Source organism: Sceloporus occidentalis, unplaced genomic scaffold, assembly GCF_023333645.1.
Source record: "Sceloporus occidentalis isolate IW3139 unplaced genomic scaffold, rSceOcc1.0.p SCAF_30, whole genome shotgun sequence".
Classification (NCBI taxonomy): domain Eukaryota; kingdom Metazoa; phylum Chordata; class Lepidosauria; order Squamata; family Phrynosomatidae; genus Sceloporus; species Sceloporus occidentalis.
The window spans coordinates 12,419,394-12,433,340 of record NW_028317010.1 but is presented as its reverse complement, the minus strand read 5'-3'; the positions used below and the strand labels follow the sequence as shown (position 1 = coordinate 12,433,340).

The 13,947-nt window shown below is 38.0% G+C and overlaps 1 protein-coding gene across 1 annotated transcript in view; it reads right to left on the bottom strand.

Annotated features, from left to right (window-relative positions):
* Positions 1-13,947, bottom strand: part of LOC149299049 (disintegrin and metalloproteinase domain-containing protein 12-like) — a 153,418-nt gene that overhangs the window by 67,443 nt on the left and 72,028 nt on the right. The window contains exon 4 of the mRNA XM_089486842.1: positions 4,458-4,536. Within this exon, the coding sequence (XP_089342968.1) occupies positions 4,458-4,536 (79 nt within the window). The remainder of the gene's footprint in view (positions 1-4,457; positions 4,537-13,947) is intronic.

Below are 13,947 nucleotides of genomic sequence, written 5' to 3'. Positions count from 1 at the left end.
TCATGCATAATAAATAAGATACAGATTTGGCTGCAGAATGGCTCTGTTTATTATACGCGCTGCATTACTAAACAGTTTTAAGCCATTCTGGTAAAACAATAAAAGGAAGATTTCTTTAGAACTAATCTGTATGGGGAGACCATCACAACTTTAGTCTCAAGTCATGCAAAATGCCCTGTGTTGACCTAGATTTTCTTTGTTCGTGGTAGATGTACCCCATTGTCAGTAGCTGTATCAAGTGATTATTTTATCACAGATGCACAGAGAGAGAGAATCCTTTCTGCACCTTTCATTCTCCACGCATTATGCCGGCCTCTTGGAGGACGCAAAAGGGAAAAGCCATGGTGCGACCCACGAGGACAGCCTCTCCCTCATTGCTCCAATCAGGGGAAAGGGTGTGCGCGGAGGCTTCACCCTTTTGCGGATATCAAGGAAGAAGCAGGCCGAGAAGGAAGAAAGAATACATAAGAAAAAAGAAGCGAAGGAGAAGAGGCAAGACAAGAAGGAGAGCTACGGAAAAGAAGACGGGGACACAGAAGCGGTTGGCGGGGAAAGTAGGGAGACATTGACAGAGAGCATGAGAGAGTGTGAGAGACTGTGACAGAGAGTGTGAGAGTGTCATGACCCAGGTAAGCAGGTCGGGTAGGAGCCCAGTAGCAGGGGATACAAAGGGTTCCGTTTGTACCCCACGATGCATGACGGTAAGTGGGGTGGTACGGACAGGCGCAATAAAACACAGTACAAACAGAAGACGTGGAAAGGTACTGTATTAATATAGGTGATATGACCAGCAAGTAAAGGGAGAAAATCTCTAGGCAGGATGCCCACTGGCAGGGCTGACAGATACGGAGGCCCACTGGCAGGGCTGACGGGTACGGAGGCCCACTGGCAGGGCTGACGGGTACGGAGGCCCACTGGCAGGGCTGACTGGTACGGAGGCCCACTGGCAGGGCTGACGGGTACGGAGGCCCACTGGCAGGGCTGACGGCAGGTACAGGCAGGTAGCTCACAATATAAGCAGGTAGCGCACGGTACAGGCAGGTAGCTCATGGTACAGGCAGGTAGCTCACGGTACAGGCAGGTAGCTCACGGTACAGGCAGGTAGCTCACGGTACAGGCAGGATGCTCACGGTACAGGTAGGATGCTCACGGTACAGGCAGGATGCTCAGGTACAAAGCAGAGCAGTCATAACACTACAATGCAAAGGCCCTGACTGCAGGGCTGGGCAGGCTTATAAAGGCTGAGCTAATTAGATAGCAAGGTGCACCTGGACATGATAATCAGCCAGAGAGGTCCTGAGTGGCAAGGGCGGCCACTAGTGGTTGACAACGGGAATGAGCCACACAAAGTAAGAACAAGTCCAGCCAGCGAAGGGTGAAAACGTGACAGAGAGAGAGTGAGAGAAAGAGTGAGGTTGAGTGACTACGAATTTTGTTTCTGAATTAAAAAAGCCCTCAGAATTTCGTTTGAACCGAAAGGGCAGGGAACGTAATTCGTTGTCTGAAAACAAATGAGCCAAAAACAAAAAAATTGTCCAAATTATTTTTGGTCTGTGTGCAATAATAGGTTATCATAATTAACATATTTCGCTATGCCAAAAGCTGTCATGGGCAGAGTTCCCGTTTAAAGAGCACTAAGCTTCCTCTCGACCACTGACATTTTGCCTTAACATATTTTCCACTCATCTATGTTTTAGTATATTGGAAACCTTTTTATTTGTAAATATGATTTTTTTTACTGCCATATAAATAAGGAGAAAACAAAATAAGGACTCTTATTTTACAGTAAACAAAAACCCATGTTCAGTACTGGCGTTTGTTGGTAAGAAACTGGTTTATGATAATAAGTGTGAGAAGTAACGCACTGTAGACTAGGAAAGTTAACTAACGCATGACAAAGATTGATTTCAGATTCTCCAGGCTTGCAGCTACTTAGGTATGAACGTCGCGCAAGAGTGTGGAGCCGTAGCATCTGTAATATTCTCTAATTCGAAACTGAAAATTTGATTTGGTTGAGCCTACAGTTAGACGTTGATTTAACGCACTTACCACAAACAGATTGCCCTGCAATTCCAGTTTATTGGATTATTACCAATATTATATGCATCAGCTAAATAACAGATACAATGGAGTTATTAAACCTGGAGACGGATTATGCTTGGGCTATCCTAAAGGTGCTTTCCCTCTAAAAGGTTCTTTAGTTTATTACTAAATACAGCATTGGGAACATCCATCATTCCAAGTACTGTTAAATGCCCAAATCCTCCCGATAAATAATTCTTTAATTACTATATAAAATGTTGATTTTTTTTCGATTTGGAAACTGAAAAATAATTTAAAACATTTCTGTGTATTTTTTAGGTGATTATGCCTTCAAACTAAAAAAATTACAGATCTGTTAAGGTTTATTTGTTTATCATGAGCTAAATTCATGTTTTGTCAAAGGAGAACAACATTAATATGAAATAAGAGTCATGCCAACTGGTTTTATGGAGAGGACCTGGAGGTACAAGTCACCTTGGGGTTAACTGGTTCGAATATGAAATTAAAACATTCCATTTAAACAGGAGGAATAAACTTGTTTGAGGTGTTATTTACTATATTTAAAAAAAATAAAAATGCAATTGGGAAAGCAAATGTTGCCTACGTGTGCCATTACAAGAGAAAGACCTCCATCTGTGTATCAGACTAATCCCACCGTAACCACTGTCTATGCCTAAAAATAAGAGACACATTTTCTCTGCACAAGGAAATCATTAACCCCCGGCCGTCCTATGGGCGTCATTGGTGAGATACAGTCGGATTCGCTCTAGGCACATTGACTAAGGATGTGAACTATCATGGAATGGGGAGAAATGTTATAACAAGAAGTTAAAAATAGAAGGTCAGAGGTTAAGATGTAATGTAAGGAAGTTTTGCTTTACCAAGTCAGAAGTAGATGAAGGGAACAGCCTCCCATCAGAAGTGTTTGAGGCTTAAACAGTGAGGGAATTTAAACATCAAGGTCTTAGTCTTCACGTCAGGAAAATAGGCAGACTAGGTGGGCCAAAAATCTAATGTCAGATTCTGTGTCTCTATGTTTAATTCGCAGGGACACCTAAACTATACACTATATATATATATATATATAATAGAGCAGTTAGAAGCATGCCCCTGTGGCTCTGGGAAACCAACTGATGTTAAAGAAAATAATGCATAGATCCTCCTTTAATTCCTGCAAAAACCCTGACACTCATCACAATCAGATGTTACACGAGAGATTATGTATCCGTATTCGAGATTGTTTGAATAGTGGAAAAATAAAAACATATGACAAAGGTTACTGGGAATTCTGACTGTTAGGATCTTGGTGTTTTGTCTGTTTGGAGATTTGATATTTTGATTAAAAAAAATGCTTATAGCTGCAAGAGGCATACGTTCACTACAGAACAAATATTGAGAGTCATAACATATGCTGTTAACATTGTCTGACCTTAAAAGTTCTACTTGTTTTTTTAAGAACATATATTATTTGAAGCAGCCATTCCGTGGTTTGGTCTCTTCCAGCTGTTCTTTGCCTCTAGGCTCCGGCTAGACAGTTCAGTCCCAGGACATTAGTAACACAAAATATACTATTAATCCGTAGGGTATGGCTGATGATGTAATTTACTCTTCAAAATGCATGATTCTGGTAGACAAGAATTTTCTGTTGAATTAATTTGCATCCCAAACATCAACACGAATCAAAGTTTCTCCAAACATTGTGTATTTAGCTGTGAGGCCTAAATGTCATCTAAAAAACAACTGCTTTAAAAAAATAATTGCAGAAAACCTGTTATTTAGTTCGTTAGACTAGTGATGGGAAATCAGTGACCCTCAAGACAACTACTGTACTAGAGAATCCCCCCCCCCCGAAACCTGTGTTACGCTACCCAACCTCCAGCAATGTAGACTGTTTTGGATCAAATGGCTATGTCATGAATCACGACATACCGCTGCGCATTTGTAAAGTCAATAGCAACTTATGTTTAAGATTTTCCTGCTATCATTTTGACTTATTGAAAATTCCGCTCAATGCTTTATAGAATGCGAGCTTCTCATATTTTTTCACCTAACTCTATAATGGGTCACATTTGGTCTCCCCAAGGTAAAAACAAATGACTTCCATATGAACCGGCCGATAGTACTCCTATTTGAAATCTCAAGCAATTTTATCACAAAGGATACAGAAGACTGTCACAACGCATAGATCTGAGTGAAAAAAAAATCTTCCAACTCTAAAAATGGACCGAAAGTAGTAGTCTGGCAATGTCATGACCAGGCCATTTCATGCAAATTTTCTTTAATTTGCCATGACCTCTCAGTAAAGATGACATTTGATTCCTGCTATCGACACTAACAGTTGGTCAATTAGAGTTTCCTCTTTTCATGATGTAAACCTTGCCATTGCGCTATTTTACATTTTGAAAAAGCCTTACCGAGTTATTATGTGCGGCGGTAACAACAGTACCATCTTCCTTGTAGTGTTTTGCAGTAAAGCTCCTGGCAAAAAGCCCCCTGGAAAACAAGTAATCATTCATATTATTAAAATATAAAGAACAGAAAACATTGTGTCAACCTATTTCCAGCAGAATAAATCAAAGTGTTCTTTCAAAATATTAAAATAGAAGATTGTAAATCGCCATCTGTGTTTCCAACAATATTTTAGTTTGAGATACAAATGAGACAAGAACAAAAAAAAAAAAAAAACCTATTAAAATTGGAACGATATTTTAGCTGGAAATTGTTTTGATTAATTGTGGGATAAGTTTTCATTCAACTAGAGGCATCCAGATGGTGTTTTTAAAGAAAGAAGTAGAAATACACAAAATTATTTATACTTAATGAGGAAAAAAAATGGGAGCTATTCTTTATTAATAGTGTTAATTGATAAGGAAATCCCACTGACAAAAACGTATTAATCACTTGCTAAGATTTTTTTGTTAAATAACTTATTTACATTTTTAAAGCCTGCTCCTTCATTTTTTTTCTTCTACACTTTGAGAAGGGCTCAGATAGCCATGAGACTGGAGCGTCACCTTAATTCTATAGGTATTTAAGGACATATCTAAATACTTGCACTCAACTGAGTGAGTAGAATGATCTATACATGTCTCCAAATAGGGAAATTAAGGCTGTTGTCCCCTAGATCTGCCACTCTTAAGACTAGTCATGGTAGACCAGAACACCTTACTACTAATATGACTAACATATAAATATGCTTCTACTGTCTGCATCCTCTACTAAATCTAGTCATTTATGTTGTTTAATGTATGAGGTTCTCCAAACCAAGACAAGTGATGGAGAATTTAAAGAGTGGGGCTTAATAAGGATTGGAGCACCCATTTTGGCTTTTTTTTACACCAATCTGAAGGTGAAACCGATCATCACAGTCAACCAATGTAAGCAAACAATGCTTACAATGAACTAATACAAATCATTTTGGCTTGAAATGTTAAAGATCTGTGTGCCTAGAGGTGGTGTGTCACCTCTAGGCGGAAATCCTTCCTTGGATATTGTGACATAATTCAGAATAGCTCCAAAGGTTGTTCTTTTTATATGAACCATACTGGAACCATTTGGTTCCACCATTAATCAGCCAGGCCAATAGAATCTTTATGATAGATGTTTAACAAGTTTATTATTGAAGTATCCTGGTCAGCTCATTCAGTGCATACAGGCAATCGTATGTGTATATAAAGAAATGAGTGTGCAGACTTCTCGTTGCTTAGGGGTTCTAGGTAAGTCATTATTATGAACAATAGCCCGTCACAGGTTATTGTTTAAACCGGAGAATTGATTGAATGCAGGGAATACGCCAGCCACCCATCTAAGACACAGCTTCAACCACAATGCATTCATATACAGACCTTAATGCTCATGAAATGTTACCTGCTAGGAGGGCACGAGGCAGCAGGTGCTGATTTAAGAGCGTGCCTGGTTCTCATCTACAATCTAATTCATTCAACCACTATATTCTGATGCGGGATCTAATTTATTGGTAATGGCACAAACTAGGTCATTGACCTTGCAGACTTACTTCTTCCTGATTAAATTATATTCCGTGCAAGGTCGTTCTGAGAATGGTAAAATGACTCTCATCTGAGATAATAACAAAAATCTCTTGACTCTGGGAGTTTATTTCACAGCTGCTTTGTTTTACAGAGTTCTGCTGAGCAGAAAATGTCCAAATGTCCGAATGCAGGGATACCCAATGTATACAGTGAAAAACTACTGGTGCCAATTTGAATATATACCGTATATATATATATAAGTACACTTATATTAAAATATTATATAAACATTTAAGTTTAATACTTATATTAATAAAAACAGAGCTACTGCAAAAAAAGGATTGGGATAATGGCATTTAAAAGAATAATATATTATGCTTTATCCACTGATAAAGGATTTTGGAGGGTTAGTTGAATTAAAACATATAGTGACTACTTTGTACATCGCCTCTTCCCTAGACATGACGTGTTGTGGTCTGTTTGGTGGGATGGTAGCAGAATAGCATACAAAACTCAATAGCAGGTGGTGAGCCACCTTTTAAAAATGATTAGTCGCCTTAGATATAAACAGGTGCTTTAATCTATACTACTACTTTTGCGTTATATTTAGTACTGATGTAATACATTTTATATAAACTAAATTGACAGTTATTTGAAATGTATTGCCTCTCAATAAGCCTTTTTGCAATGTAAATCATGGAGTATCTTTATGACGTAAGCACAGGAAGATAACAAAAAAAGGTAGGACTTCATTTTGGGGGAAGCTAAATGTTTCGCTCAACTGTCTGGCTGCTTGACGCAGCCGATCAGTGACAGGAAAGTGACCCACTGAAATCACAGTAGACTTTCACCATAATGCTTGTCAATCCGGCGCTGGAGCTGACTGGAGGTCATAGCTGGAGAAGTATTCAGCGGAACCACCCACAAGCCAAGTTGCTAGGAGGTAGGGAAATGGGGCAAATTCACATGGGGAGATTGTCAGAGCCAACCCTTACATGGGTCCTGGTGGGTCCATGGGCGCTTTGACAGAGGCGGCCCCAAGGCAGGTTCTCTCTGGTGCCTTTAAGGAGAAGGTATGTATAAGCAGGGTCACATCACATTGCATGACCTTGTGGAGGTAGCGTGGCAGCTCCCCCTGCAAGCTATGGTAAGGATAGGCTGAGGGTTCACAATGGTAAGCATGCTAGTTTGGTGACAGTGTTTGGGTCTGGTTATGTTAGTGTGGTGTCTGGATGTGAGCTTGTCAGTGTGTTTCTGGGCATATTAGTTTGCATGTTTGTTAGTGTGTGTGTTTGTCTGGTTATGTTTGCGTATGTCTGCTTAGGTGCGTGTCTATGTTAGTATGTGTCTGAATATGTTAGTGTGTGAGTATGTGTGTGTGACTGTGTGTGTCTGGGACTACACAAAAATTAAACTGAATATGATGGCTTGAGCATCCCTTTTACAATGAGTCATCCCAAAGCCCAGCCTTCTCAGTTTGTTTTATAATAAGCATTAAACTCAATGTATCTCATGGAGAAATACAATTTAGAATGTTGTGCATGTAGTACAGGCATTCTGCAATTGATAGCAGCTTTTGTGTAATTTACAAGTAGGCTGAATGCATGTTTTTTAAAATATAAACGTATTACAATAATCTACCTAGCAATTTAATAACATGGATTATAATAATTTAGAAGATTGGGAAAGCACAATCATCCAGGAATTGATCTTTCTTCTTGGCATCTTTCCAAGCGTGAGAAAAAGATTTATGCCATTTCAGATATTGCCAGCTACTTAAACTAATTGGATCAATGCGATTAAGAGACTGAATAGATCCAAATAAAGCTGATTTATCGTGGGTTTTCCCCCTCAGATTTCCTGAAGATTTCATTGCGACTTCTAGTGTGCAAATGAAGTGTTAACACTCGGTTATCAATACTCATGAGCAGTTTTAGTGTTTCTTTGAAATACAAGACATTGGAATGGTAAAAGCATTGTAGCCTCCAAGCACCCAAATGAAAACAAGAACTCATTACCTATGGTTATAAGTTATAACTGGGAGGTTGAATGTCATTAATACAGTAGTTAAATATATGTATGAGGTACAATAGGTATGATATATTAGGAAAGGAGGCCCCTGTGTCAAACTGCTTAGAGCCAAAGGACTAGGTGCTTAACAGTAAGAGCTTCTGTTCACATCCTGGAGAATGGGAAAGGGTTGTGAGGTTTTATTTTTGTATACTGGCCTAAGTTTGTAGAAAATGACAGACACATTATACTGTATTAATGGATTCATAAATTATTTTAAAGCCAATTTGCTAAAAGCGAACAACAATCTCTATAGGGTCTACTTCCGTGCTTTTGTGGGGAATTTCGGGTCCTCTACCAATGAATGAAACATTGTTAAACCAACAAAAAATGTATTTGATATCTACTAATTTTGTTAATAAAACATTTGATGTGCAATTTATGTTTCTGGTCATCCAGCTGGTTTGTTTTCCATTGACCTTTGAAAAATGAGCTACCTCAAAGGACTATCGAATTATTACCATATTCTTTTACATCAGTGTGAACACATGGATAATATCCATGCCATTTCATGGATACGTCTTGTAAGTCATTACACAATGAAGACATTTTACTGGACTGATATTTATATGGCTTTCTAATTTGGTTCATCTGGATCTATGTAACTAGGAAACAGTTGAATAGGTACAGCTCAAAGGGTAAATGTTTGTTTTCATTGCTACCGATCCAACTGTTTGTGAAGCAGGAGAAGATCAGATGGGTATAAATATATCCCCGCTTTGTATCGGATCCCTACTATTAATCCGTAGAGACATCACTACTCATCATTTGTGGGAATGGGTGAGAAGAGCAGAACCAGTGGTCCCTAAAATGTCCAGGACATGGGGGCAGGTTACTGAATTTGGCCTTTTTAGGGTAAGGTCTATGTCAGCGGAATTTGATGGCGCTATATAAAACAATAAATAATAATAATAATGTATGTTTGTATTTCCAAAAAAACCCCCAAAACACGAACACACAGAAAAAAGGACAGTTTAACACAAGGGGTTAATGCAAAAGAAAAATGATAATTATAGAAAAGGAATATTTAGGATTTCTTGCAAAAATAGTCTAAGACTTCTCATCCAAAATAATTATTTAATGAGAGTTTGAAGTAGGAAATGTCCACATGATGTTATTTCTTCTTTCATTTCACATCGGTCAACATACATCTCTCTTCACATTCACTGTAGATGTCATTAAATTTCATAAAAATAATATTTCCCAATTAACACAGGCTAATAAACCGTTTCATCTCCAACCATTACTAATCAATTGTTGATTTCCTTTGGTGCTTATTATATTGTTTTTGACTTCTTACTTTGTTTTCTGTATTGTGTTTTGTAATAAAAAATAATTATAGTGCTATTATAAACATATAAAAATCTGATTTTCATCAGACAGAAGTGTTCTATATGGGATCCATACTAAAAATGTTTTTACTTTAACCCAAAACTGAAAAAAAAGACCCTGCACCAAAATATAACACATAATTCCCTTACATAATACAGTTATCACACGGCAGACTAAAAATGAACACGTGCTATATGTTTATTTTTAAAGCATCGACTCTTAGGATTTCGATCTGCACAAGCTGGAGCCTGGTGCTCTTCACGGAAATGCTAATTATTGTTGTACAGAGTCTAATTAAAAAGATTGGAGTCTATTCTCAAAAAGCCGATAAACAAACTGTCAAATGAGCTGTCATGAATGTGAAGTGGTATCCAAGAGAAACAGAAATTGAGAATTGGGAATTAGGTACAGCTTATCAATAGTTGTTACCAAGACTTTATAACCTCGTGTATCAGAGCTATCCTGTAATCAGTAGGCAGATATTGGACCATACCATAACCTAGAGATATCACAATTACCAGACGGATACAACTTCTACAATTCCATCTTACCTTAACCACACAAAAACTTTCAAGCTCGCATTTCTACAGCTTTATTGTATATATAGAAAACACATCTTTTTAGTTTCTTTATTTGTGCAAAAAAAAAGTTTTCTGAATGGATGCTTTCAGGCATTTCATTTTCCTTCTTGCTATTGAACAAGAATTTTCCATTAAAAAAGAATAATCTGATGGGACAATCTTTTAAGTATTAGATCTGAATTATCATGGTTTAAATAAAGAAATATTTTACAGTCTGCATGCACAAAAAAAAATTATCACTGATAAATGTCATCTAACTTGTTACCTGCTGATACCACTATAAGCCATTGTTGATCAAAAATCATTGAGAAGGTCATTCTGACCTTTATAATGTAAGCAGGCATTTCTGAGGAAGGCTAAATGGAATATTTTAACACGAAAATAACTTTGGGAGACTATACCTCGTAGCAAAGTTATGTTCTGCAGAGCAAGCCTTACAATTGTATTTTTCTAACAGCAAAACGTAATAAGGACCGCGGCACTCTATCATTTCAGCTGTTTTTAAGGAGTAATCATATGTTTTATGTTGCTATGTAAGCCAACAAAAAGAAGTTAGAAAATGTTTTTTTCTAGAAAGTTTTTTGCAATGGTGAAATACAGCATTTCCCTTAAGGGTTACTAAGAAGATGCCTCAGTATTAGACAGGTGAGTGTGACTAAATGGTAGATATCATAGTAGTACATTTAGTCCATGATATTAAATAATAAATATGCTTGGCACAATTACACATTATCAAGTGGGATAAAGAGAAGGAAGAGAGCTTCAGCACAGGAAATTGATTGGATCATTTTGGTGATCTGGTGGGGTCCTTACCATCCCCTGTATTGTACCCACCAGCCCCTGCCATCAGTGCCCTCTTAACGTATGGGCACACTGGGACGTTTTAGGGGCCCCATGTTAAATCACATTGCCCAGGGCCTACAGTGCCGTTAAGACTGCCCATGATATGATATAGCCATGTAGGACCTGCCATGTCTTCACTGATACACTGGACCACCAGGAAGCGCTGCCCCTGCTGATAAAATGTTGGCAAATTAAGACCGCCTGCCAGGACCTGCCACAACTTTACAAACTTACAATCTCTTACCCCCTACCCACGTTATTTTTCAGAAAGTATATAAAATAAAAAACACTAGCAGGTAAATATTCCGTAGCAGCCCTCTTCAAAAGAAAATACATCACATTCCTCAAGGAAAACCCTTTTCCAATAACCTTGCAGTGTATATAATTACAGTAACCTCTCAAACACTATAGCAATGCAAGTGCTGGCAGAGGAATTCAGCTTGTTTCATATCATATTAACTTATATAGAGAAAAATAACTAAAAGCCGTGAGATAATGAGCTCTACATTTTCATACATTTAATGCCATCATGATATTTATGCAGCAATATTGTTCAAAGAAATACATTATTTGTCTTTTATTTTCCTGCTGTTTAATTATCTTAAGCGGTTAGGATAGCTCTAGAACATTTCCTCATTGTGTGGAATCTCTAAAGATCCATCTTATATCAATTACATTATAGCGTGTTTTGTGGGTAACAGCATTCATTATTAAAACAACAATGTCACAGAAACTTAATAAATGTAATTAGCAAACTATGCCCAAGCAGTAGAGGTATAAAGTAGTGCTTAGATGGGCACAACACTATTTGAGATAATTCTACAGGGTTTCATAATTCATTATATTCTGCTTATCTTAAAATATACAAAAACAACTTTACTGACTTTAGTATATATTTATCCCCAGCAGTCTTAAGTCAGTAATGTTACCAGGTGTTAATTGCACAAAACATGCTTTCTTTAGGCTGGGGCAGATAAAGATCTGATGGGGTCCTAGCACAACAATGGTACAAGGGCCCCCTAAAATTATACATGGATGGAAATGTAGTATATATAAATATATGTGTGTGTGTGTGTGTGTGTAGAAAATGTTACATATGTAATGATCACAGAAGCAGAGATATTGTTTATTTCCTTCTGCTTCTACACTTATATGTGTAGACACACAAAAGCATAATATAAATGCATGCATACTAGACACTAGACTTGGGCATTTGGATTTATACCAACTGCAAATTTACCCATTTCGTCAATTTGTATAAAATCCACTCTCTCAGACTCTCATTCCCATTGTCTCACACTCACCTCCACATTCACTCTCTCTCTCACACTCTCTGAATGTTTCCCTACCTTCTCTACCGACCACTTTCACTTCCACTTCCCTTTTTCTTCTTTCTTCTCTCTTCAGACCTGACCTCCCACCGAACTTCCACCAAAATGGTGGAGCTTTCTGTGACATCCTCTCCCTCGATTGGAGGATCAAGAGAGAGGACATAATCGGAGTCTCTACCGTTTTGCACTATTATATCCTTGTGTGAACTTCTATCAAAATGGCGGAGCTTCTGGTGACATCCTCTCTCCCAATTGTGTAAAAGTGAGTGTCAGACAACAAATTGTGTTTCTGAATTTAAAATGCCCCCCCCGATTATGTCTGAAACAAATGGGCAGGAAATGGAATTCATTGTCAGAAAAGAATGGGCCGCAAATGAACCAAAAACTTAGTCTGAATCTTTTTGACCCATTTGCACATGTCTAATGGATACCCACAGTTATATGCAGCCACTTAAGAGGCACAATCGCATGCTCTCACATAGAGACATCCAAACATACATGCATGGACACTGACTTTTCTACACATGGATCCTAGCTCTGCCTGAATAAATTATCTTTGCTTCTGTGGCTACAGGCTGCTGGCTGGAACATTCTAAACCTATAACTCTGGACTTTGTCTTTTCATTACAAGCCCGGAAGCTTCCAGCTTCTTGCAGTCAACCTACCCTGACACGTGGTTATCGGCATATCGCATTAGTATGTCAGCTGCAATGCTCTAGTTCTCACCCAGTTTAGATAATCACAATATTATCCAAGAAATTAAATACAATCAAAAATTGTTTTGATTTTGGCTTTATCAGCTTCTTCTCTAATACATCCCATTGTTCAAATGGTACAGTATTTTCAAACCTGTGTGCCAGAACGCTATCCAAAGGGTTGCCCACACATCTATCATGAAGTGTTAATTGTTTCCCAAAGTATACATTTCTCTAGAGATTTAGGGTGAGAGTTGGAAACCGCAAAGTTTTAGGTATCTGGCTCTAACCTTGAGAAAGTTACCATATCACTTCATGTCTTCCTTTGTAAAAGTATCTTTTGGGCTTTGAATCATTGTTCCACTTTCTATAGCGCAGCATCTCAATCATAACTAAGCAGACCCATATCAGGACAAAGTATGAATATAATTATAATCACAATTAAGTGCAATTGAATGCATTGCACATGTAGCTGCCGGCCGTCTTGAATGCCTGCCTGTCGTTGCTATGGTTATTGCTACCTCTACTGTCTCTTTGAAGGTCAAGTTTGCTTTTGATAGCAATCTCTTTTGGATTGCTTGGCCAAAATCATAGTGTTCTGCCAACTTCTTGAAAGTGTTAACAAATTGAACTACTGACATTCTCTCATCCCGCTTCTGCTGATGAAAACAAAATTGTTCCCTTATGATTAATGGCCTTGGTGAACAAGCCTGCAACATGGCACTCACTATTGTATCTTAAGTAGTGATGGGCAGATTCATTGCGACTTGGATAGAATTTACCATAAGTAGGCAATTGTAACTATAATATATTACATAAAAAACCAGCACTTTCCACGTCTAAAATATTTATGTTTAGGTTATCATTCATACGTATTTCTTTATTTGCTACGAAAGACTTTAAAAATAACTATTTTAAATTTAAGATACAGCAAATTTTTTAACTATGCACATTCAAAGCCTTTCTGACCCAGTTATTCTGGCTTTGTGGGGCTAGTACAACTCTCATCATCCTTGGCTATTATAAGCTAGGGCAATTTGAAGCTCTCAAGCAATAGCTGGGA